Genomic DNA, 24600 nt, shown 5'->3' on the forward strand with positions numbered 1-24600 from the left:
AAGGCAATATACAGGAATAGTTGTCGTACACTGCTGCTACACTGAGGATTTTAAACTGGAAAAGATCAAATTAAGGTGTGATTCTGCAGGTTATCTTTGTACTGCATTTCTTTTTTTTTTTTTATAACAAGACAAACCAATGCAGTTAGTTTTTGAGAAGAAAAAAAAAAAACAATCAATCAAAATGTAACAGAAAAAGAAAATTGTCAATGGTACATCAGGAACTCAAAAAAAAAATGAAAAGAAAAAAAGAAACCTACACACAAGAAATATGAACACCTGGCTCCTTCTGTACCCAACAACAAAGGCGTGTGTTTCTCTTTAATTTTACACGTTCATAGTTTTAAATATACAATTCTTAAATGTTGTCTTTACAGAGCCAGCTATGCGCTATTATGGGGGGGTGCATTCCATCTGTGCTTTAAAATTAAAAGGGAGAAAAAACAAAAACATAAAAAAAATTAATCGATAGGGCTTAAAGTGTTTTACATTTGCTGGTTTTTGTCTCTACACAATCCCTCAAACCTGCGGGGCTCTAAGTGTCTGCAGCTCCCTACCAAGCACAGCGCGGTCACGCCTCCCAGCCAGGTTCAGTCAACAGGGACGACAGGAGGGAGACCAAGCTCGTGTGTGCGTGTTTGCGATCAGAGGAGGAATGACTGAGGAAAAAAACATTGAACACCCCCCCCCCCCCCCCCCCCCGCCCCCAAATCCCCCAAAGAAAACTAAAGAAAGAAAATTGAGAGAAAGTCAAATGGCGTATTGTTCGTGCATGTGTGTGTTCCTTAAAAATCAACCAAGCAACCACCCCCCCCCCAAAAAAAAAAAAAAAATGTACATTTTGCCAGTCCTGAGAAACCTCCGACGCTCAAGATGAAATACAGACAGCTCGCCTCATTTTTCCCCCAATTTATTTTTAAACAGATGCCATTTTGCAGATTTTTTTTTCTTTCATTTTATTATACAAGATCTGCAGAAAGAGACAAAAAAAAAAAATCCATAACTTCTCCCTCCAACCAAACTAAGAGAGAAAGAATTGTGTGTAAACTCAGAAATACTGTTTTTTTTTTTTTTGTTTTGTTTTTTTTGTTGCACTATAGGATGGAGGAGGGGAAAATAAGAACTGATGGGGATGGGGGGGTCGAGAGCTTGGTGGTGGAGACTCAAGAGCTTGGTGGTGGATGCCAGCTCACTAGTTTTTTTTTTGTTGCAAAAACACATTTCCTCTGCAAAAGAAAAAGAAAGAAAAAAAAAAAAAAAAAGGCTGTCGGCCCCCTCTCTCTTTTTTTAAGTCAGTCCTCGTGAACATCCTCCCATCAAACTGCACACAAGTAGCGCGGCGCCTCTTTCAACAACTCTATTTAAAAACTACCCCTCAGAAAAAGTGAAGGAAAACAGTTGAGTGACGTATTGAGAAAAAAGGGAAGAACCCCACCCCCACCCCCCCATCCCACACAAAAGATCCTCTCCCCTCTTCACTTTCTTAACTTAAAATACAACTTCATCTCTCCCACTTCCAAACAGGCAACAAAAAGCAGGCAATGGGTAGAGAAGCCAGAAAAACAACCAAATAGCCTCAAACATACTGGAGACGCTTAAAAAAAAAAAAGAAAAAATGAAAAAAAGAAAACAAAATAAACAGTCAGGAGGTGGTTGGTGCAATTTATTTTGTGGTTGACGAATAATCCATCAGCTGCAGCGAGATCCGTGTCACTAAAGACGTAGTGCCGGTGTAGAGCTGTAGAGGTGTCCAGGCGGCCTGTTAAAAGTGATGATTACACACACGCACACACACACGCACAAGCGCACACACCCAAACGGTCTCTTGCACACAAACACGCTTACACACGCGGGCGCGCACACGGTTGGTTACAGTCTGTGGTTATGGTTTGTTAAAGTAGGTAGGGAGGTGGAGCAGGAGAGGAGGAGGACTCAGAGGAAGAGGAGGATGGGGAGGGGGCGGGGCTGCGTTTTTAGTTGTGGATCTTGATTGCTTTCTCCAGGTAGGTGTAGCGACCTCTCTTTGGAGCTTTGTTGAAATGATCCAACCCGAGCCAGGGGCGCGGGTGGGACATGTTACCTGGTGAGGATACACATCGGAGAGGAGGTGAGACGCGGCTCGGCTCGGCTCGACACCGAGGAGTGATGAAGAGCGGCAGAAACAGCACAGACAGTCACAACGCCCCCGAAAATAATCGAAATGAACCACCATATGAAATACATATTATGGTATTAACATAATTAACTAAACACTATCAAATCTTAAAATGATTTACTTAAAATGGTCCTCTTGATGAGGAATTTATGCCTCACTTAAAATCTCTGTTGCCCCCAAGTGGCTGTATGTGGTAATTAATTTCACCTTTCTAATCAAGCCGGTGATTTTATTCATAAACTTTCAATATGTTAATAACACATTAGCACTACCTATTAAAAATAAGTAGGTTGGTTTTTTTATTTGAGCTTTACGACCATCTTAACACAAATATTTAAATTGACATTTTGTCTTAGTAAAATGTCTCATTGTAACCCCAAACAGCTCCATGATAACCTTACGCTGTATTTCAGAGACTTTTTCCTCCCGTAAAAAACAAACACAGAAGGACCATGGCACGAAATAATGCATGAGACACGTCAAGAGGGTGTTTTAAAGAAATCTACTTAGAAATCATTCTTTTTTTTTTTGTTGTTGTTCATTTTCTAGTTACTTTATAAAGTTCATTTAAAAATGAGCCCATGGTATTCCAATGTTTAAAATCAACGAGTCTTTAAAGGATTAATCCCCAAATGCTCGGGATGGGTCAGAAACATATCTGGTCAAATCAATGGGGCCTCGGTGGAAGGGAGCAGCTGAAACATGTCAACTAGACGACACACGTGACAAACCAAACAGTCAAACACCAGAGGATCCGTTATTGTGACGCTTATGAGTCTGGGTGTATTCAAGCAGCATCAAACCAACATTAGTAGCACTCCTTTCAGCACCAGAGGAAGGACATACCTGGCTGTGGTTCAAAGTCCTTCAGGTTCACCTCGTACTCATCCTCAGTGATGTACTGATGCCGGCCCATCATCACAATCGCAAACTTGAACTGAGAACACACGGAGACAGATTTTAACTTGAGGTGAGGATGAATGGATAAAGAACTCAATGAAACAAGGTTTTAATGAAGAGTACCTTTTCAAATTCTTTCTCCTGGATGTCCAGCATGGTCTGGATCCTCCTCATTACCTCCCGAAACGACTCACCCTGCAGAGAGACGGCAGGTGTGAAACAAGCAAATGAGAGCGAGAGAGAGCGAAAGAGAGAGAGAGAGAGAGAAAGAGCGAGAGAAAGCAGCAGAAACAAACCTGTCTGATCTTGAGCAAGAAGGGAATCCCAAAGGTGCCAAAGACTTCCTTGTGGAAGTGAGCGACAGGGATGAGCATTTCGCTGTCCTTGTCCAAGTCCACCTGGTCTAGAGGAATTTCCTGTGTGAGGAAAGAAAAAAAAAAAGATCAAATGAAAAGTGCACCTATGGCGACATCTGGTGGTTGATGTTTTCATTGTGCTGCGATGTGTTCAGGGGAGGAAGCTGTCGGCCTCATAACTGTTACAAACTTCCAGCTGGTGGAGGTCGAGGCGGCAGCTCAGCTTTGAACAAGTGAGTCAGACTCAGTTCATTAAGTGGAAAGGAAGGGAAATATCTAAAAATAACCCGCAGAGACAGTAACAACAGACACTCACCTCTATTCTGAAGGTGCGGCTGGCAGCAGGAGATAAACATTCTAGCAGCTCGTCCTCCTGGTGCACCCCGAGGATTTTATAGCTTACTATCTCTAACAGCCTGCGGAGGGAGAGACAGAGACGACACACACAAAAGCAATTGTAAAATAGTTCAAAAAACACATTTTTCAGAGCAGAAAATCACATTACATGAAGGATTACATGAAAAGAATTCAACATAAATAACAGGAGGCGGCGTCCCAGCACTGTCAATGTCGGCAGGGTTAAGAATTTAAGATAAGGGGGTACAGGCGGGAGTTTCTGCGTTGAGAATAACACCAGACCATGACTATAACTGCCCAGTAAAAAAAGAAGAAAAGATACAAAAAGAAAATACCACATGTGCTTCTGATATTGTCAATATATTATATTTCTGCACAACTGTAACTAATTTCCTGCCTAAGGCTGAAAAAAACCCCTGCTGTGATTGAACCAAGATACACTCTGATGTACGATAACTTTCACTACAAAAATACTCAAGTATGAATTCACTCTGGACTCAGTTCAGAAAAATACTACAATACTTCAAAATCTGAAACTACTGTGGACTCACGTGCACAACATGGATAAAAACACAGAACATGTGATCCCAGAAAACAAAACTGAATTATCTGAAAGTCCAGCTGTGGTGGGTTTGGATTTCTCCACCGCACGCCTCCATACAACCAGTCCCACCAGATTATCAAAATGTAGCCCATCATAAGCGAATGATTCACTTTTGCGTTCAGACAGCGAGCACACTCCATACCTGAGCTTCTCTGAGCCTTTTTCAGACAGCTCCACTGCCTTTTTACATTCTTCCAAAAGGTCCCGCACACAGCCGTGCTTGTCAGGGTAGAGGGTGATCTCCTGCAACAGACGCAATGTGTTCCGTCACATCATCGCTGGAATCGCATAAACTTTTAACTCGGTGTGTGAATGTGTTTTACCTCCTCTCTGAACTGACTGTTGAGCCATATGGATTTAAAACTCTTCCTGTTCTCAAAGTCCGTAATCTTCATCTTCAGCTGGAGACACAAAAGAGAGGGGAAAAAAACCTCAATACGTTGCTGATTAAAATGCTTATATTTGGAGTTGCAATCACCCCCTAGAACAGAAATGTCTTCATTTGTGTTCGTGATACAAAAGTTGGCCCTAATTAACTTGGTAGCTTGACTTAAACCATCGTTAACAAAAAGGAGTGGCTTCACTTATGAGCAGCTGCTTCGGCATCAGCATGGATGATGAAAACAGTTATTCCAAATCAAATGGTCTTCATTGATCATAACCAGATGTGTGTTAAACCTTCAGGCAAGAAAAAACAAACAAACAAAAAAAAAAAAACATTTCAAGTCCGACAAAACCTATTTTTCAACTGATGTGAGTTTATCATGTGATCAAAGATCGTTTAAGGAATAATGACATAATGACACAGTATTACATGGAGTCCAGGTGATTCTTTGCGAAACACGGACACATAAGAAGAGTGAGAGAAGAGCCCACCTGCTGGTAGTAGAGTTTCTTGGGCTGACGAGGTTTGAAGAATTGCAGCAGGTCCCGCAGCGTTCCCTCATAGTTGTGTCTGAGAGGATTTCCTGGACCGTCCCTGTACCTGGCCACCACACCACCAGGCAGGGGGGGAGGACAACGGAGGGGAGTGTGGGGGCAACAGAGCGACGGAGAGGGGGGGCAGAGAGAGAAAACAGCAGAGTGGACAAGGAGAGAAAAGGGGGAGAGTGGGGTGAACAGCAGGGTAAGGCAAGAAAATTTGGAGCGGTGCAGGAGAGAGGGAGGGAAGCCGAGATAGAGCCAGAGAGGGAGGAGTAAGAGGAAAACAACAAAGACAGGTGGGGGGGGACAGGTTACGCAACATTTCTACTGACAACTGAAGACTAACAGTTTGAAATGATCAGAAAATACAGATTCAACAGGATTTAACTGAGCATCATCTCAATAGAGTATGTCTAAGTTAAAAGTCAGGCAATTCATTTGCTGGCTCGAGCACAACTGCTTATGAATAGATGCTATATTGTTGTTACGGTCACAGAGCATGCACTTCTTTTGCATGTATGGATGAGACAAGCCTCCTACCCCTGTGACTTGAAGAACTGCAGCAGCATGGGGTCCGTGTTCAACCTCTGCGCTACCGTCTTCGCCACCTGACAAACACACAACACAGCCATTAGGGGCGACTCTCACTGGGGGCCTGTCGCACTTCATCGTCTTCACTGCGCTGAAATGCCAACAGGACGGGGGAAAACACTTAAAAAGAAACGTTTTCTAATACACCAAACTGAGAATTTCCCTTTTTATTCACCCCTTGCATAAAAGAGCAATCCATCCCCTCCATATCTGAACAGTCAGTATATGTTAGGATGAAAGAGTACCGTCGGTTCCCTTTCACCCGAGCTAATGCAAACACGCAGTAATCACCCAATTCCAACTCCTCCATCGTGAAATAAAAAAGCAACACCTCCACTGAGCGTACCTGGAAATAGTTCATGCGGTTCGACAGTGTGACCACAAAGCCGGGGTCGTTGTGGATGGTCTTGTCACAGAAAATGACATCCACCCGGTGGTAGAGATCCCGGAAATAGTCCTTGGCCGTCGGCAGCTCACTGCTGTCGTTCTCTGGGTCGTCCCTGTTAGTTTGGGGGGGGGGGCAGAGGAAATATAATTGAGGAGCCGAATGTGCAGCGTTTATAGTGGGAAGCAATAAAAGCAACCGAATAGAAGACAGATGTGAACTAATTCAGAATTTATAGGTTACTTAGAATTTATTAAAAACTTCCAGATCTTCAACCCCGAGTGAGAATAATTCTACCCTGGGCTGCGTCTCATACATGCGTTGAACCAAACACAACTTCCAGTTCGTTCTTGTTGAGTCGCCAAATCACCCACATGTTTCTGACGCTTTATTAAGATATGTTGAGGAATAAACGTGAATAAGATTAGAGAATATCTCAAATTGTGCACGTTAAACTGAGATCACCAGAGATGAGTGGAGGCAATTTAATTGGTTTAATAGGAATCACTCCTGCAGTCTTCTCATTCATAGTCAACCAAGCATTTAATGTTCTTACTATGCATTAAACGTACTACTGTTAATCCATCCACGCATGCTTCTCCAAAATGTTTATCAGTACTAAGTATAATTTGATTAATCTGTCCCAACAATCGGCCAGTAAGGATAGATTTGTTAGCCTCACTAACACAGCTTATCTTTCCTTTTGGGATTCTTTAAAAACTGAAATAGCGCCGTCATTTCGGGAAAGAACCATTTGTGCTTTGCTACTTTCATGTTTCACAAAAACACTATGTGTGAAATGTCCCTATGTGCCGTAGACTGAGGGGCTCATAAACACCGTCCCACCACTTTGTCTGATCCGACGGTAACTTCAATCATTGGAATATCAATAAAGTGTTTACGTGGTGTGCTTTTAATTGAATCGCCGTTTCACTGGAAAACGTGTGGTCCACGTAATCGCAGCTATTAGACGAGCTACTTTCTCGACTCTCATTAAACTGCGGCTACATTGTGTTTCCACCTTGGTTATATTGTACAGTATTCAGATGTTTGGGCCCATTTTTAACCAATCATCAATCTCGAAGCAAATAAGTTCTTGAACGCGACCTTTCATGAGCACTAACATCAATTTAGGAGCAATCTTACACATTTAAACAAGTTAGCTAAACTGTGTGGTTAAGAAGAGGAAGTTAGGACAGCTTGGTGTTTAATGCAGAAGAAGTTTATTGTGACTTTATCTGCTTCTCTTATTTGCCTGGATGAGACCACTGATGGTCTTTACGATTCTTTTTGCCCATGAATGAGGTCCAGACCCTGATTAAACAATCAAACATCTGGACACATCATGTAGGGAAGGACATTTCTTTAGCACAGCTACTTGGTCAGACAGCATGTCCGCAAAGAATATGATTATGTAATTGTTCCGAGTCGCAACAAATGTAAAACTTGCATGGAATGCGACCCGTAAAACTCACTTCTGGAAGACAATGATGTCCCCGTCCATGAGCTCATCCAGGGCCTTGTCCAGAGAGACATCATAGTCCTGTATCCGCTCTGTTAGATTGGGCTTTACTTCCTGGAAAACACAGCATCGAGGGGGATGATGTCAAACCTCATCGGTCAAACGATTACATTGCAAGGATTTGGTGTGGGATGTTTAAACAAATTAAGTGTACAGAAAAGGAGATATTCTGCATGTGACGGCGTGAAAGTGTGCACAAGAAAGCCGGAGAGATGTTGGTCTGTCTCTATGCGAGAGTGTGAAAAAGCAAGTGAGGAAGAAAATACAGAGGAGTGTGCCAGAAAGTGAGTCCAATATATAAATAGCTCACCTCATAGAGGATAAGGCTAGTTTCCTGCTGAAACCCTGCTCTCTCACACATGACTGGAAGCAGGTCTCCTGGTTACAGCGAGAAGAGAGCAACAACAAAGTAATTCATCTTTCAATTCAAGCATTTCTGCCATCGACAGAAGACAACCAAGAATAATTGGCTTTATCCGATAATTGAATGACGCATGTTTTCACATAGCACTCACTTATTTTGCAGGATATAGGGGTGTAGATATGTCCACAATAATTTAAGCTTCTGGTTTTGGGGTCATACATCTTCAAAAACAACATGACATCATCTGAAAAGGAGCGAGAAGCAAAGTTCAGCTGCAGCAGATCCTTGAAACAAAGTCACATTATGGCATCAGTGCATTTCTGTCACGTCAGTGATTTGAACCTGCGAAGCAGCATTTCAAGTCCAACGAGAAACATGAAGGGTGTGGGCACCGTCATGAGGCTGGATGTGCATGACTTACGGTCTTTGTCGAACTTGGGTAGTGTGGCCCCGCTGGCTGCCATCTCTGGATCCACCGTCTCCAGAAATATTGTCCAGGGGTTCTCATTGTCACTCAAGTCGATCATCTGAAGAAGAAACATTTACATTTGGAAACCTTTGCCACTGAGCTCATTTACAAGGCTAATAAAAAGGTAAAAACTGCCAACAATCAGTTGATTTTAAGATTTCTCGTCAGATTACAGTCATTACCCGAAAGAGCATATCATGTTATGCCTTTTAAGCTTTTTCTGTCAGGGCTGTCTAAGACTTGCAGAATTACTGACCACGTTTAAAACAGCACTTCTATACATTAAAGTGATGTGCTGCTATAAAATCCTACCGAATTCAAATTAACTGAGCAAGCACTGATGTTATGTCACCGTTTCTAAGTGTAAATGTATTGGCTCCATTTATTCACTGCTATCTTTTTGTTCTTTTATTTAATTGGTAGTGGATCCTATCTTTTTGATTTGCTTGATTTGTTACTTTGTCTAAGCACTTTGTAAATGTTTTTAAAGGTGCATGATAAATAAAGACACCATTAACATTATTATTATAAAAAGGTAACGGCACCTATTTTTCTTTTAAAGCACAACCAGCATCGTCTAATAACTTTCATTTAATTGATTAGTGTGTAGTGCTCAGCACTGCCGCCTCAGAGTAAGAATATCTTCAACTCTGGAGTTTGCATGTTGTCACTGTGCGTGCATGGCTTTTCTCCTGTTACTCCGGTTTCCTCCCACAGTCCTAAAACAGCTTTGTGGTAATTCGAGGCCAGCTGGGATCAGCTCGAGTGGCACACGATCAATGCCAAAATGGTGTGTAATACTTAAACCGACACCGAGATACACAAACAATTAAACTCCTTTACATATCAAAAAGACTACCGTTTCTTACAGCTCTCAAGAGTGATCACAACAGCAGAATGCCAAAGTAAGACAAAACTAAGGGAAAAATACCCCTGCATGCCGTGCAAACACACTCAAACCTACCGATTTGTTGCAGTCAGCCTCGTAGTCGAGCATGGCAGGCCGCTTTGTGCCGTTGCTTCGGGCCTGCATGGGCCACAACCTCATCTGCTCCTGGGGGAAACCCTGCAGCACATCAGCGTGTCAGTCAATGTGTTTTTATTTTCTGTCTGCTACAGACACAACATGACACAAGAGCTCAAGCAACACTATTCAGGAGTAGAATTCAAAATTTGTGTCACTTATTTTTCTCCATCTTTGCAGCGAGATGATCAACGGTAGGGAATATAAACAATACGCCTGGGATCTACATGGTTACCAGGTTATTCTAGACTATATATTGTGAAGGAACAGGATAATCAAGAAGCCATCTCCTACAGACCCTGAGTGTTCAGAGCAGTGATTCAATGTGCAGTGCGGTGTGTGATAATCGCTTACAGTATAGTAGTATAATTAAGCTCCACCTTAAGTCATTTGCTTCAAACACAGACAGGTTTAGTGAGTCCTCTAAATTCAAGGTTTCTATTTGGCAGGAGTTCACCAAATCTGCAGACATCTGTAGTGATAGCATACGTCAATATCGACATACATGCATGCCCTCCCCGAGACGCTCACCATAGTCTGGGAGAGATTCTGCACAAACTCTTGCAGCGTGGAGCTCTTCAGGACTTTGAAGACTGTGTATTTGACTTTTTCCTCGTCGTACATGTCGTTGCCCTGATGACCACAGAACTGGTCCTCTGTCACCATCTATTCAAAAAAAGGAGATGAACAAACTCCGATATAACCAAACAGTATTAAAAACAAGCAAAATGAGAACATGAAGTTTCTTTGCAGTAACCCGGCTATTTGCTATATTATATTTGAGTAATTGAGTTCAGAGATTTTAAAAATGTAAAAGAGCTTCAAGGGAAGTATTAAAGTAGCTGTGTGTTGTGTTTAAAGTGGCACCACTGATTGAAAAAGCAGATAAGAACACATTTCATACTCCAAAAGAGGCGATAATAGAATTTAAACATTAGAATGTTTTGTGGAGGAAAGCAAATAGTGTTAACCTGATAGTTGTTTGTTTTTTTAAAGAGAATAACCTGCATGAACACATTCTATCGTTCCTATTTCAACTGCACCGTGCAAAACAGATGGGAACGAGAGCGCCTGACTTGGTTTTATAGAAAATAGTTGTAGTAAACAGTGAACGTGCTTTTCACACTGATGAGGCTCATTTTGTACGTTCCCTCTTGTTTGGATGGCATACTACTGATGCCCACAAATTCTCAAATTAGACAATATTCAAAATAGTTTATGTCCAACACCATTAGAGGATGAATTGCTTGTAAATACCACAAAAAAACAGAGACACTAACGTCCATGTGTCATAAAACTAAAAGTCTTGAATATATACGTTTTATTCATGAAAATTATTGACACAGTGTTATAAAAGGTGGTAGGTTTATTCCAAGGTTTTAACTTAACATAAGAATAAGAAGCTACTTGTTATTGCCATGCAGTATCAAATATACTTTAATTCTGCTCTGCATCAAATATAACACATCATTCAAACAATTCCTGACATTTTCATGTTAAATATTAACAACCAAATGTAATTCAATGTTAAAATTATAAAGCTTTATGCCGGAACCCTGTGCCCACAGCTCAATTAACAATTAAATTCCTGCTGTACCGATCAAGTTGATTACCACTACTATATTCATAGCAAAGTCTTTCTAGTTTGCATAGTACTGTGTGTGCAGACATGTTTAATCATGTGCTGTAAAATTGATTTGTACCAAGCAACAATGGACCAGTGCAATTCAATCAATGAAGAAGCACTTTAGCAGCCTTTCTGGTTTCCTACCTGGACCTGCATGTAGAGGTGAGCCTCTTGACGCTCCTTCCTCTTCTGTGCCTCCACCCTCTTTTCTTCCTGCAGACGCTCCACCAACTGCTGAGGGATGTCCACGTCGGTCATTGGCTGGAGCACCTCGCCTAGGACACAAGAGGAATTACAAATCAGAAACTACATAAGGTCTTTTTTTTTTTTTTTACTTTATTTGCGATCATACTGCATCCCAAATACACGGCTGACACGCTAAAGACAGAAAAGCTTTGCAAACTTCAAGCAGAAGGAGGAAGTATAGTACTCACTGAGCTTGGACTCGCGGATGTAAACCAACATGTAGGCGTTGGTGCAGTGGCGGACTGAGAGGTCGTCGTCGTGTCCACCGTAGTTGTGTTCTATGGCCTCTTCCTTGGTGCACCGTGAGACTACGTCATCATCAAATTTACACCACTGCCAAGGTTGAATGGTGAAGGAAAGGGTTCAAGGGCAGAAATGAAGGGGACAAAGAAGAGGGGAATAGAAAAAGAGAAAACCAGAAAGCACTTAAGACAATCATTGACTTTAAATCACTGAAATACTTTGACGGAACCCCATAAGTAAACTATATTTTTTACACTAAAATAAAACATTTTATGCATCTATTGCGTCTGTCTTTGGTTAATAAATTGATCAACTAATCAGAGACTCGTACAATAATTCATCTAACTACAGAATAAAGGGGGGAAAAAGTCCAGTTTGGTCTGAACTACGCTGTAGAAAGTGTCGCCAGTCCGCTCTCTTCTGACATGGCAAAGCAATCTTCATTATATAGCTTATCTAATAAAACCCTGGTTTTAAAGCACCCCTTTGTTTGGCAACAGGTGGTACGTGACCCATCTGTCAGGACGCTGCTCTATATTTGCTTTGCGAATGGGAGCAGGTTTCTAAATTACACTGACTAAGACGACTGCGCCCAAGTACATCACTTTTACGTACCACTTAATTTTGTAGCTCGACTTCTTAATATGCAAATGTAAATTTAGAGCGTCTATAAACAGCAACACTGTCTGCATATCCATAATTTATCGTGTCTCTAAACAACAAGATAAATATTACAATTTATACAACAAGATGTTATGACAACATGTCTACATTATCTAAAGTGTTTCATATCAACTGACAGTACTCAAATGTGCTGGTGTTGGTTAGAAGTGGAAAGGCATGCAGTGCTCCCTTAACTTAAGCCCAAAAAATGTGAAGCCCATCTACTCTGCCAAAATTCCACTCCCACTAACTATTTGGTGAAAGGTGCATAAAAAAAATTGTTCTCACTATTGGTTCCTTGACACTCACTTTGCCGTCTCCTTTAGGGTTAAGATAGACGACATAGTGACCGCCATGGTTGTCCCCGCTGTGCACTAGCACTGCGTGAAGGATGTAATTGGCTGGGTCCTTGGAGTCTGGCTTCTGGAGAAACTCATCCAGAGGTAACTGGTCTGGAAACTCAAATCTGTTGAGGAGAGGAAAGTCAAGATGCAGTGTGCACAGATGGATGCAGTGGGAGGACCAGACGAAGGCATAAATGAGAGAATTGGGGGGGGGCACATTTACATAACCGCAGGGGCCTAGGTAAATGCCTGTGGCAGCATCAGGAGGAAAACTCGGCTTATTCAAACAACAGTGTTGAAAATTTTCTTTTTGAGAAGGCTGTGTGTGTGTTTGTGTTCTGAAAGTCTCACATCATTTTAATGGATCGCCATCATCATTAGTGCCCACGAAGCATTGCATAATATGATAAGGACAACAGGAAATCATCTCCAGGAGTTCCTTTCTCACTGTCATGGAGCAGGAGGTCAGGACTTGCTCTTTAGAGAGCGGCTGCTCAAGTGACATTTTGGAAAATCGACTTTTTCTTCTCTTGTTAAAATGAACCAGATTCTCTTCAACTATGTCCAAGTAGCAGCTCCTGACACAGCGACTGTCTAAGTGTGCCGTGGAATCATCCCTCCTGGATAGTTGTTGAAACCAATATAAAGCATGTCCTACCGGTCATTAATCTTGATATTTTGGTCAGTCTGTGGATCGTACATGAACCTCATCAGCTGCAGATGAAGAATCGGAGGAAAGGTGAGGAACTTGACTCCTTTTTCGGCTTCCTGCAGAGCAAACGGAAACACGTCAGACACCAGTTCAGAGCATCGCATTGACAGTCAGTCGGTCTTCTATTTCTCAACACGCCTTAAAAGCAAAAAAAATGGAGCCACTCGTTTCTCAGATTTTCTTGTTTGAATTTAAAGCTGTTACTCTTTTCAAAGCAAGCAACAACTGACTTTCCTTTAAGAATTTTTTTTTTTTGTGTCATTCAAAACGCTTTCTCAAGCTATTCAACTCAATTCAATGCACAAATGCAGAAGAAAGTGTTTTTCAAGCTCCAACAATAGGCTGGATTTTCAACTGCACACAATCATCTGGCAAAGTAACTGTCCTTCAAATGATCTGGAAATAATACAAAAGTAAAACTGAGCAAAACAAAGATAAACGCAATAAAAAAAAAAATCAATACTGAGGATCTAACACTCACCTGAAGCCCGTGCTCTCCTGCATCATATTTGTTGTCCCCATCTAACTGTTCAGTTGCAACATAATCTTTGAACGACTCGAAGACTGAAAAAGGCCAAGAACATGAATTAAGTTAAGCGGATACCCATACAGACAACAAGAACATGCAAACTGAGACCTGAACACTGATCCAGAAATAACGGTGAAATAAAGCTACCAATAAATAAAAAAAATAACATTAAAGTGATTTATGGAGGAAAAGCAAGAAGTGGTACTGCTACTCACTGTTTTTCTTTCCTTTTATGCTAAGCTGAATATCATAGTAGTCCTCTATCCGTTCAGATCGGTAGTCCACATGCTTACACTGGATATACGACTGCAAAGTAACACACACACACACAGCCTCATGAGTCAGAATGTAGGATACAATAAGCCCAAAACATTTTTCAAAGGGGTCAAATCTTGATTTAACCTCATTCTATTCTTACACAGACATTCCTTCAGGCTACATCCTGTACAAAGTTAGCCTACTTTGTCACCATGTTTACAGAAGGTACAGAATGATACATGCTGCGAGGAACTCACCAAGCAGAAAAAAAAAAAAGTGTGGAAACCTGTATCAACGAAGGTTTTTATTTTATATTTTTTTCAAACTATAAATAAGTCAAAGTGGGATCTTTATAAATACACAAGACATATGGCCTAAACTATTAAGTGAAGTGGACTAGAAAAAGAAAACTAAGAGAATACATACCACCATTTTTCCTCTGAACAGCTTCGGGATCGTTCCCTCAACACAAGTTCCTTTCATTTTGTTCTCCACATTGTCCAGGAGCTGTAGCACACATGCACGTATCAGTAATCATTCAGCAAGCGCACACATGCGTGCATAAATATGTCAGTCTGAGGAAACTCACCACTCTGCACAACTCCTGAACATCGTGTTGCATGAAGCTATCTAGTGTTTCCCATCTTCACATGAAAACACACAACGAGGCAGTTAAGACATAAACTCAAGCAAAAAAAGACTTCTTAAATACGTTTTTACATTTAAATTATGAGATTTCACCATTAACTACTGAATAAATAGTAGGGCAAGTACTTTTTCCCCATCTTCTCAACATGTGATTCAGACATATCCAGCAGATACATGTGAGATGGTGCAATACATCCAGTTTGACAAATATACCAGTTATGACAGTTATGTCACTGTGCCAACAAAAAATTGTAAAACCTTTGTTTTACTATTTCATGGTTTAAAGGCAAAACACATCTCGTCAGTCAATAAATAGTACAACTGACCCGAAGGACTTGGTGAGTTTCTTGGTGCCAACAGGCTTGTCGCTGTGTTGCAGCTCATAGAAAACCCTCTGCAGTGCCAGAGGAACGCTCTTGGACGAGTCATCCCCTTCTGTAGGCATCATGTAGACCGCCTGGGAAAAGAAAGCGTCATGATCATTCACAGCACGACAAAAGGACAACAAATGCTCTCAAAACTGAGGCCTACAGATTTCCTAACATTCTGATGTCGAGCTTCTGACAGAAAGATCGGCAACCTCAATGAAGCACAATGATGTGCATCAGCAACTAAATAAAAGCAGATAGCAGATTTTATGAGCAGGCCAGCAGGTTGTGACCCCATCTTGTTCCTTCATTATCTGTCAGAATCCGGCGGGTTACTCCTAATGGGTTCCATGAAAATTAAAGCACCCGCGTTACTATGAAAACTACTGAAATAAGAATATAGCCGTACCCGCCGTAGCTGGTTTGTGAAGAAGAGTGTCTGTAGCAGGCTATTCATGTAGCAGGTGGCTCCCTGGTTCTTCAGTCCAACATATCCTGTGTGTTTCTTTGAGTCCCAGCTGGTTATACAGAAAGGAAATAATATTACATTAATAAATCAAAGCCTGAATTACAAAGAAAAGGCTGTCTGGGATCAATGCCGAAAGCTTCAAGAGAGAATTCCACATACGCCACTCCATGTGGGGCATCAGCCTGGACGTAGACTTCAAATGTGACTTTGTCATCGTCGATGAAGCCTCTCTCTGGGTCAGTCACATCCTGAAACAAAGCACCACAAAAACCTTTTTAGACAGGAGGAGACAAAAGTCTCACAGGTAAAAAATAAATTCAATTCATGGGGCAAATCAAATACATGAAATACATCTGTCACAATGTGCTACGACTGTTTAATGGTTAATTTCTAAGCTAAAACGATGATCTTGTTGCTAGTGTGAATTAAAGCAGGCATTTTTGTACTTACACTCCAGGACATGAAGTTGGAGAAACCCCAGTCGTTCTCTTTGTGGAAGAACAGGTGACTGATCCTGCGGCTGAATGACTTCTCGTCGTCTTTGTAGTTGATGATCTTCAGCATGGCCTGTGCATGGCAAGACCATGACCTGAAACATCAACAAAACGAGGCGTGCAAGGTTTAAAGGATGTATTCGTACAGCGAGAGATATCAGACAGCTTTGCTTTCTCCAATGTTCATTTTGGTACATGAAAATAAAGAAATCATGCAAGTTCTTTTATGCTAAGATGGCAAAAGACACATAACTTGTGCCTTAAGAGAAAAGATCTTCATGATACATGACTGTTTTAACAAAAAGAACACAAAACGCAGGTAATGAAACAATACGGCCTTGGATGCAGATTTACCTCCCTACAGCCATAAAAAGTGACAATGATGTGGATGACTGCTCATCTAGTCTCATCTTGCACGAAACATAAATCTTAACATGTAGATGTAAACAACCTCAAAGCAACCCTATTCTATCTGTAAATTGCCTTGCAGACTTAACAGAAATTACAGCCCCGAAAAAAGCTGGGACAAATGTACCAAAACGATCAAAAAGGCTTTGAGCGTCGGTACAGAACCTACAAAATGAAAAATACAAGCAAATAAGTGAATAACATTTCACTGAAAAGTTTTCCTCAGTACGTAGTCCTGTCAATCAACAGAGAAGACGAAAGGAAAAATAAACACTTGAATGAAGATTGCAGTATTCACAAAGAAGGTATAATACCACAGGGAGGATAAGGTGTGTGAAGGAAGCCGGTTACAGGCATGTTGATTACCAACTGTTGTCACAGCAAAGAGAAAGGTACTACTGAACACCTTCATTTGACATCTTGATCAGTGATCTAGTAACAAACGGTAAGATGGCTGGACGGTCTAATGTGAGCCGGTTTCCTTTCACCACATTAGATTGATGTAATCAAAACAAACACACACTATGAGGCAGCATCATGTTGTCGGAATACATCTCCAAGACACACTTTAGCTGGATAGAAAATCAATCATGTCCTCGACCTGGAAAGCATAACTATTTAAAATGTTTTTGTGTTCACAAATAGCACGAGCTAGCCTTGCCGATAACATGTACCGACACTGCAGCATTACAGCATTAAATGGCTGCGCTGAGCAACACTAAAAGTCTGCAGTCGTGAGCACCTGAACTCTGCAGTCTCTCAGTTTCTCCCTCCATCATAATTGTACTTGTAATCTGTAGTTTTGATTCGGTTCCTGTGCCCACCTTTGTACATTCAAACATCATCCATATTTGATGTTTACCGTTCTGCCTTATCTTTCTGCAAATGCAAACAAATTACATCCTATCATTGCTCCGCGTTAAACAGGAGGACGCCTTATTTGTGAGCACTGAAGAAACATATTTCATTTGTCAAGTAAATTATGTAAATTATGAAGCGGAACAACACCTGTAGCAACCCACAACACAACTGACTGCGGCCGTTCACAACAGGGAAAGTTTAATAACAACCACAGGTAGTTCCGCCATGCACCCTGAACAGAAAGGACACTTACGTGGAGTCAGACTCGGCGTTGCACTGCAGAAAGAAGCCCACGCTCTTCTGGTGCGGCCGGTCAGGATAGAAGCGAGGCATGACCATGATCTTCCATGGCAGGTTCCGAACAAAACAGGACGGGCTGAGCACAGACTCGCTCAGGCGGCTGAAGCGCTCTACAACAAATCGGAAAGTTGCCTCTGACCGCCAACTGGTGTCTGTGAACGCAGGGAGGACAGTCAGAAGGAAAGCAGATGAGAATTCAGAATAAAATTACCCTGTGCCCAAAAGGGCCTACAGTTTGGTAAATACTGCCACAGTGTGACGGGAGTCATGACCGTCTGTCTTCATGTTGACGCACTCACACTCCAAGAACAGAAATACACAAGAGCCAGCTCTGCATATATTTCTGAGCTTTTTACTCAAGTCAGTTCGAGCATGAAATGTATATAATGTATCATGGTGAAGTCTTTGTGTCTTTTATATTCATGCTATAAAATCAAATTTTAAAGCAACTATGTCTCACTCACTGATCATAGCTGACATGTTTCTACTCATGCTTGAGCATGTTCCTCATCTGTTACTAGACGACACGATGCTTGCAATGTCAGTGCAAATACGCTGTGGTCAACTTTTTTTTTTTTTTTTAAAGCTTTATCCAGAAAAGTATAAACATACAAAATCCTAAATACATATCAATATGGACATTTTGTGTTTCATTCTGCCCTTGCTACCTTCCTTTTTAGTCACAGTACAAGTTTGAAAAAGAATGAGATGAAGTGTTTGTGTTAGTCCACATCCTTCTCACCATCCTCCATGTCCTCCTCTGTATTGTTGTGTCCATCTGCCATGGCCACATTACCATTGATCACTGGGTTGGCCGGGATTCTTGGAGGGTCATCTGTATCCCCAGCTACAAAGAGAGAAACACAATATGATCAGAGGGTGTGTGTGTGTGTGTGTGTGTGTGTGTGTACAGCAGCAAACTGACAGATAGAACAGACGTCTCATTTTTCATACTAGCGCTTTTGCGGTGCTACAGATGACAAAAGCTTTAGAAATGTGGAGGCAAAAAGCAAAAACACATGGCCAATAAGCAGAGTTGAACAAAGAAGGTCCTACAGAAGCTTTCAAATTATTTAAGAACAAACACAGGATCTCTAAGAGACTGAAGATGTGTATTTAGACAATGTGTTAAAAGACAAAACAATAACATATTTTTTGTAAAGGACTAACTCTTTAAACTTTTTTGTACTGTAGAATGTTTATTCATAGAGCTAATGAAATATTTTGGCAGAGGCATAACTTGGGAGGGTTCTCATCCCCTTTTCTTTCATGTATTGGAACCATCCTGCTAAGACATCATGAGAAGTCCTCTTTCCCCCACTCTCTGAGCAGTGCGTCTGTGCCTGTATACCTAACAAAAGACCAAGCAGTGCAAGAGCGGGCTAGGTAATTATGGACACACTGCAGGATTAAGCTACAAGTCATCACTCAAACAAAGCACACGTGCACAGAGGACACAATTTATCCCAGCTAAATGAGGCGGCTCACTGCACAAGCTATCAAAACACGGCAATGACAGAATCAGAGGAGCTTTGAGCTGACTTCCAGGAGAGGGAAAAGTCTGTCTAAACCCTGCGATGCTGACAATGATGCTACAGAAGCCAGATTTGAGCTTAACAACAGCGCCAGCATGATCGCTGTCATCAAATGTGCTGCCGTGTCAGTCAATTTGTGAAAAAGCACTTCATGTGCAGCCGTGCTCCTTGTCTTCCAACAGGCACAGTTGTGCAAGTAAACTTACTGGCCGGGTCCTTTGGGAAGCTGACCTTGTTTCCCCAAATGGATTAAACCCAGCTAATGGGGTCTGTCAGTCAACTCTATGAGAATCTTGTCACGTCGACCAGATAAATCTACTGGAGAATGTGAAAGTGAGTATCAATAAGCCTGTCTGTAAAATCTGTACGAGTCAGAACTGGATGTAGGAGTTAGTGCCTCTGACATAAACATCACTTATTTCAAAGAATTTAAGACAATTCCTATTAATAGTTCAGAAAAAATAAATACAATAGCAGCTCGAAATCCCCACTAGAGTTGAACTGCAACAGTAACCTTTATCGTTTATCCATTCTGAAAACTGAAAGAAAATATTCTAATCTGTCTTAATCTTTTAAAGTCCTCAGCTTTTAGACTGGAAGTGGAACAACTGCTTTCTATCATAATTTGAAATGTTTCCCTATAATATACATTAATTCAAATAAAACCGACAGCTTCAGACACATCGCACAACTCATCCTGTTGCAGTGAAGTAGAGAGAATGCCTTTTTGGTGCATCAGACCAAGCTTGGATATGTTCCCGACTTTCAGAGGTAATACTGACTGATGGAGTCAAAACATTAGGATTGAATTGTGACTTTAACACTGTCGAATCTACTTCTGAATTTAAAAAAAAAAACACACAACCATTCAAATGACATTTCACAGTAATAATACACTGAATGATGGAATAGAAACAATGAGTTATCATCAGTTGAAATAACCCTTTAATAAAACAAAAGAACAAAAAATATTACATTTGTAGGACAGGTTAAACTGCTGCAACTGTGTAGTCTTGCACCATAAAGGAAATGCAGTGTGGGTCTGTTGCCATGGCCCATAAGAGAAAGTTAGATGTTTTATTATGACAACTTGTTTTCACTGCCCTTGTAAGGCTGCAGTGCACTGATGGAGAACCAAAGAATGGTTAACAAGCCCCTAAAGTGGAGAGGGTATAACATGTGCACCTGCAATCGCTGCATCAAGGATTAAACTCCATGACGGGAAAACTGGGTTTTAAAATTACGGTATATTCGCAAATGAATGCAAAAAAAGACAAACGAGTACGTGTGGGTGAATAACAGGCTGAGTGTGAGAGCACAAATAACACAATCACCATACTGAATGACGCAGTGAGGCAGAGGGCTCCATCCACTGTCTACTAGGCATAAAGTTGACATACGTGTAAACTTAATATAAAATGCGGGCTGGGTGGATGATCGGTGCGTAAAATACTTGCAACACACTGGCCCGGAGTCGAAATCGGACTAACAAAAACACAGATCATTAAAAATGGCGAGCTCCATGCCTTTTGGTCCTCCATACAATGAAGCAGCAAATCCCCGCGCCGTCCGTGTGCGGGCCTGGCTTACCCGCAGCGGCGACTACCGTTACTTGCCAGCACTGTCGCGCGATTATCGCAACGTCCTGACAAATGTCAACACATCAAGTTTACGAAATAACGGGATCGTTAACGCGGGGTGGTTGGGATTGCCATTGTTCCCGAAGGCAGGGGTGCTAAACACGGCGCACGACGAGCTGTTCAGCAAATTCGGGATTGACGCATCTGCGCTTCTGCTAGCAACCGAGCAAACACCAGATCCGTCTGCGGGCCTTTATTAGCCAACATAAGCTGGAATTACGTGGTCCAGTCGGCCAGCTATGATGAAACTTAGCTGAGCAATGTCCCTATAAAGTCAATGCATTGTAACGCTGAGGAGAATCTACAGAGGGTTGGGAGAATTACGCGGGGGTGGGGGGGGGGAAGCTGGCGAGGCCTAACATTCGGCGATTGCCCAAATCGAACGATGCAAAATACAAGCCTCCATTTTGGAACGCCACACACCCCCTCCGTGAGGGTTAGCCGGGAGCTAACTAGCACGCTAGCCCACGAACACACGAAACGACGCGGGCCTGCGAGCTAAAATGACTAGCTCGCGACTAGCTGTCACGCTAGCAATGCTAATTGCGTTTAACGAGTTTTAAAGGCCACATACGGTAATATTCGTTCCACGCGGCCCCGTTGGCCATGCAGTAAAATTTCCATTTACTAATATTAATGGCCGCAAGGTACAAAATGGCCAGCAGGGAGAGTTCACCCTTTAGATATCGGATCTCTCTCGCTACCTCTCGAGACCCGCATTGAACGTTCAAGCCACCACACACGATGCTAACGCACCGGATTTTCGCGGCCGGCGTAACATTTTTCTCTGAAATGTTAAACTAAATTTTAATGCCGTATGCAACGTTAATGCAACTTCTGGTGGCTTTTATGTTCATTTATTTTGTTTACATCTAAAGAGACACGCGGGCGCATACAACTGTCATACAACTGCGCATACAAAACTGTAAAAAAAAAAAAAAAAAAAAGAAAGTAGAGAGATTACGTTTAACCCTGCCATTGATCTACGTTAACAGAAGACCACGAAGTGTAGTGTTTACAAACAGTTATGGTATCGACTGGCCGCAGGTCCGGCGAATGTGCATGCGGTGATTTAGCAGACGGCACCGGGAAAGTCACAGCAACAACCATCCCGGACGGTTTATTTAGAAATAACGTTTGTTGAATGAATGGCTGACGAAGCTGATCTTTAATGGCGTCAAAGTACAGGGACTCGATCTTATGTGCGGGTGGAATTTAACTGCAACGTCTAAAAAGATGTAAACGCACCGCTTGCTTATAACGCAAAATGAGGTCAGCTCCACACAAGTATGCTGCAACGGACGCACAATCAGCAGAAATGCGACCGGCTATCCGAGCTAGCTTCGGGCCTGCGTGTTTACTGTGATGTTTAGGTCCGGTCTGCACAGACAAAACTCGTTTTTCAGCCCAGTTGCTCAAGTGCAAAACACAATTCAGCGCAGAGACGTGTTGACTTCCACCAGGGCCACTGCTTACCTTCCATCTCCATGTCCTCCGGCTCACTGAGCTGCTGCTCGCCGGCTTTCTGTTGCTGCTGCTGCGTGTGGTGGTGGTGGTTCATGTTGGCAGCTGTTGTTGTTGTGGTGGTGGTGGTGGTGGTGGTGCGGTGCTGCCGGTTATCTCTGTTGTCCTCGACCTGGTCCAGGGTCGGCTCGACGGGGAACCGGGTTCTGGACAGCTGGTGAGGTGTGGTGGGATGCGGAGGTGGGGTGGACAGGTCGAGCCTCGGCGGCCGGGCCTGCTCTGTTGCGACCTCGGCCTTGTCCGCTGTCAGCGCCGGGGAGTGAGGAGGGGAGGTCGGCGGGGGAGCGGGTAGAGAAACGCGGACGTATTTGCTCGCTATTCGCCCAATCTCGGCGTTTTAGGTGGGTGCGAGGGATTGAGATGGCTGGACTGGGGCTCCGGGGAGGGAGGCCCGCTGAAATTAGCTAAATCAATCCGGCTCTACCCCGGGAAATGTGGGGCAGTGTGAGAACTCGCAGCACGACTCGCACCGTGAGGAACAAATAGGCTGTTTCGAGCTGGCCTGTCTGAGCTACCTGACACTGGGTAGCCAAACAGTAAGATTGCTGCAACAATAAAAACAAAGGCTCATTTGCTAGAGACACATTCAACAACTTTGTCTGCGATATCCCCAGTCCGTGCGCTCCTCCGATTGTCCCTCGTCTGGGGGAGAGCGGAGGAAAAAGCTATCCATTCAAACCAGTTTCCAACACGGAATAGCACAGCTGTGGCCCGACATAAACCAGTTTCCCCCTAAACCGCCCCTAAAACGATCAACGACGAAGCGCGTCAACTCGGTGCATTTCTAGCTAACCTCTGGCGGTGCGGCGAGGAATGTGCCCGGTCATACAGCGTTTAGCCTGCGCGTCGCGGTGCGGCTCTCCTCTCGCTCCTCCCGTTGCTCTGTGATGTGTGGAGTCTGAGGGAAAGCTCAAAATGGCGGTCGCGCTCTTCTCTGAAATGTCACATCCGCATGGAGATCCAAACACGGCCCATCCCCGGCAGGCAGGCAAGCGGGCAGGCAGGCTCTCCTCCAGGCCGAGGAACATCACTCAGACCAGACAGTCCACCAACAAGCACATCACTCACACAAAACTAAAATTCATTGTCACACCAAGAGAAAAAAACAAACAAACAACCATCCTGGTGAAATCTGCTGGAACGGGCCCGATACAAGCTTTCAGAAATGTGTAAACAAACAAAAACGCTAACTATAATGACGTTAATTCCCAACGTGTATTCAGAAAATTAACAAAGAAATTATTTTAAAAAACTATTTAAACCACGATCCGCATCAATCTGTATTGCCCCAATAAATTATTTTTTAATAACTTCCAACTTAATTTCCCCTTTTTAAACAAAAGTATTGTTATTGTATATTTTTAGCATATTTAAAACAGATTGGCTAAATCCCTAAAAAGCTCAACTGTACGACTCGTGGCGCATGCAATGTTTATTTTTAATCCGAGCGAAGTCTTGGTCTAAATTGAACAGATTAATTTTCTGAGTATAGGTGCAATTTTAATATTTCATCATCAAAACGGGATTTAATAAACTTTCAAATGTAAAATGTGGTTATAGAGTAAAGTAGGACATCATTACATTTTTAGTTAAACTATCTGAAGTATTTAATCTGCTATTTGGTTTAAGGTGTATTTGCCCAAAATGAAGAACCTTTTATTCAGCTATATTACTACTACATAGACTGACGCTGTCTGCACTAATGTTAATTTAAAATATTAATTTCACTCTCATATCGCGAATAAATATGCACTAATTTGAGTCATAGATTTGCCGAATAATTTCATAATGCAAATTCTAATTGATTATAGATAAATAAAGATATTTAACCTGTGAACTATTTTAAGATTTAGGCCTTTTTTTTAACAGGAATTTGAAAACATAATCAACGGTCATTGTAAAGTTTCTTTACTTGAGAATACCTTAAATCCTTGAACAGGTAACCTAAAGCTTTATATTTGTCACAGTGCAGCTTTACTTTCCTGCAAATAGTATTCAATATTATTCTTTTTACGAAATAGGTGGATGTTATGTTTGATAATGCTAAAATAAGAGCGTCTGTGACAGAAATTGGTTTTTA

At 42.1% G+C, this 24600-nt stretch overlaps 1 protein-coding gene across 4 annotated transcripts; it reads right to left on the minus strand.

Moving 5' to 3' along the window:
* Nucleotides 1-894: 894 nt before the first annotated feature.
* usp7 (ubiquitin specific peptidase 7 (herpes virus-associated)) lies at nucleotides 895-23662 on the minus strand. 4 transcript variants are annotated; one of them, XM_080488026.1, is made up of 31 exons: nucleotides 22473-23662; nucleotides 18564-18668; nucleotides 17775-17973; nucleotides 16209-16347; nucleotides 15918-16006; nucleotides 15699-15807; nucleotides 15248-15378; nucleotides 14863-14917; nucleotides 14700-14780; nucleotides 14231-14321; nucleotides 13968-14050; nucleotides 13433-13542; nucleotides 12719-12896; nucleotides 11713-11857; nucleotides 11423-11553; nucleotides 10183-10317; nucleotides 9592-9693; nucleotides 8580-8685; nucleotides 8310-8402; nucleotides 8105-8172; nucleotides 7748-7848; nucleotides 6234-6387; nucleotides 5837-5904; nucleotides 5249-5351; nucleotides 4696-4773; nucleotides 4515-4615; nucleotides 3728-3827; nucleotides 3352-3471; nucleotides 3179-3250; nucleotides 3002-3092; nucleotides 895-2080 (listed from the first exon to the last, which is right to left on the minus strand). In XM_080488026.1, exons 1-31 carry the CDS (start codon nucleotides 22555-22557, stop codon nucleotides 1974-1976), a joined length of 3330 nt encoding a protein of 1109 aa, XP_080344152.1. In that variant the 5' UTR covers nucleotides 22558-23662; the 3' UTR covers nucleotides 895-1973. The 4 variants fall into 4 exon arrangements, with proteins under 4 accessions (XP_080344152.1, XP_080344151.1, XP_080344154.1 ...); XM_080488025.1 differs by having other exon boundaries at nucleotides 5249-5357; XM_080488028.1 differs by lacking the exon at nucleotides 22473-23662 and adding an exon at nucleotides 20883-21164.
* Nucleotides 23663-24600: the final 938 nt, after the last annotated feature.

This window comes from Lipophrys pholis (assembly GCF_963383615.2).
Source record: "Lipophrys pholis genome assembly, chromosome: 19".
In the NCBI taxonomy this organism is placed as follows: Eukaryota; Metazoa; Chordata; class Actinopteri; order Blenniiformes; family Blenniidae; genus Lipophrys; species Lipophrys pholis.

Coding starts and splice junctions, on each gene's coding strand:
- usp7 (XM_080488025.1), bottom strand. CDS start 22,557: ATGAACCACCACCACCACACGCAGCAGCAGCAACAGAAAGCCGGCGAG. Junction 14,918..15,247: donor AAACTCACCAAGTCCTTCGG/GTCAGTTGTACT, acceptor TTTCATGTGAAG/ATGGGAAACACTAGATAGCT. Junction 14,051..14,230: donor CATAAAAGGAAAGAAAAACA/GTGAGTAGCAGT, acceptor GGCCTTTTTCAG/TCTTCGAGTCGTTCAAAGAT.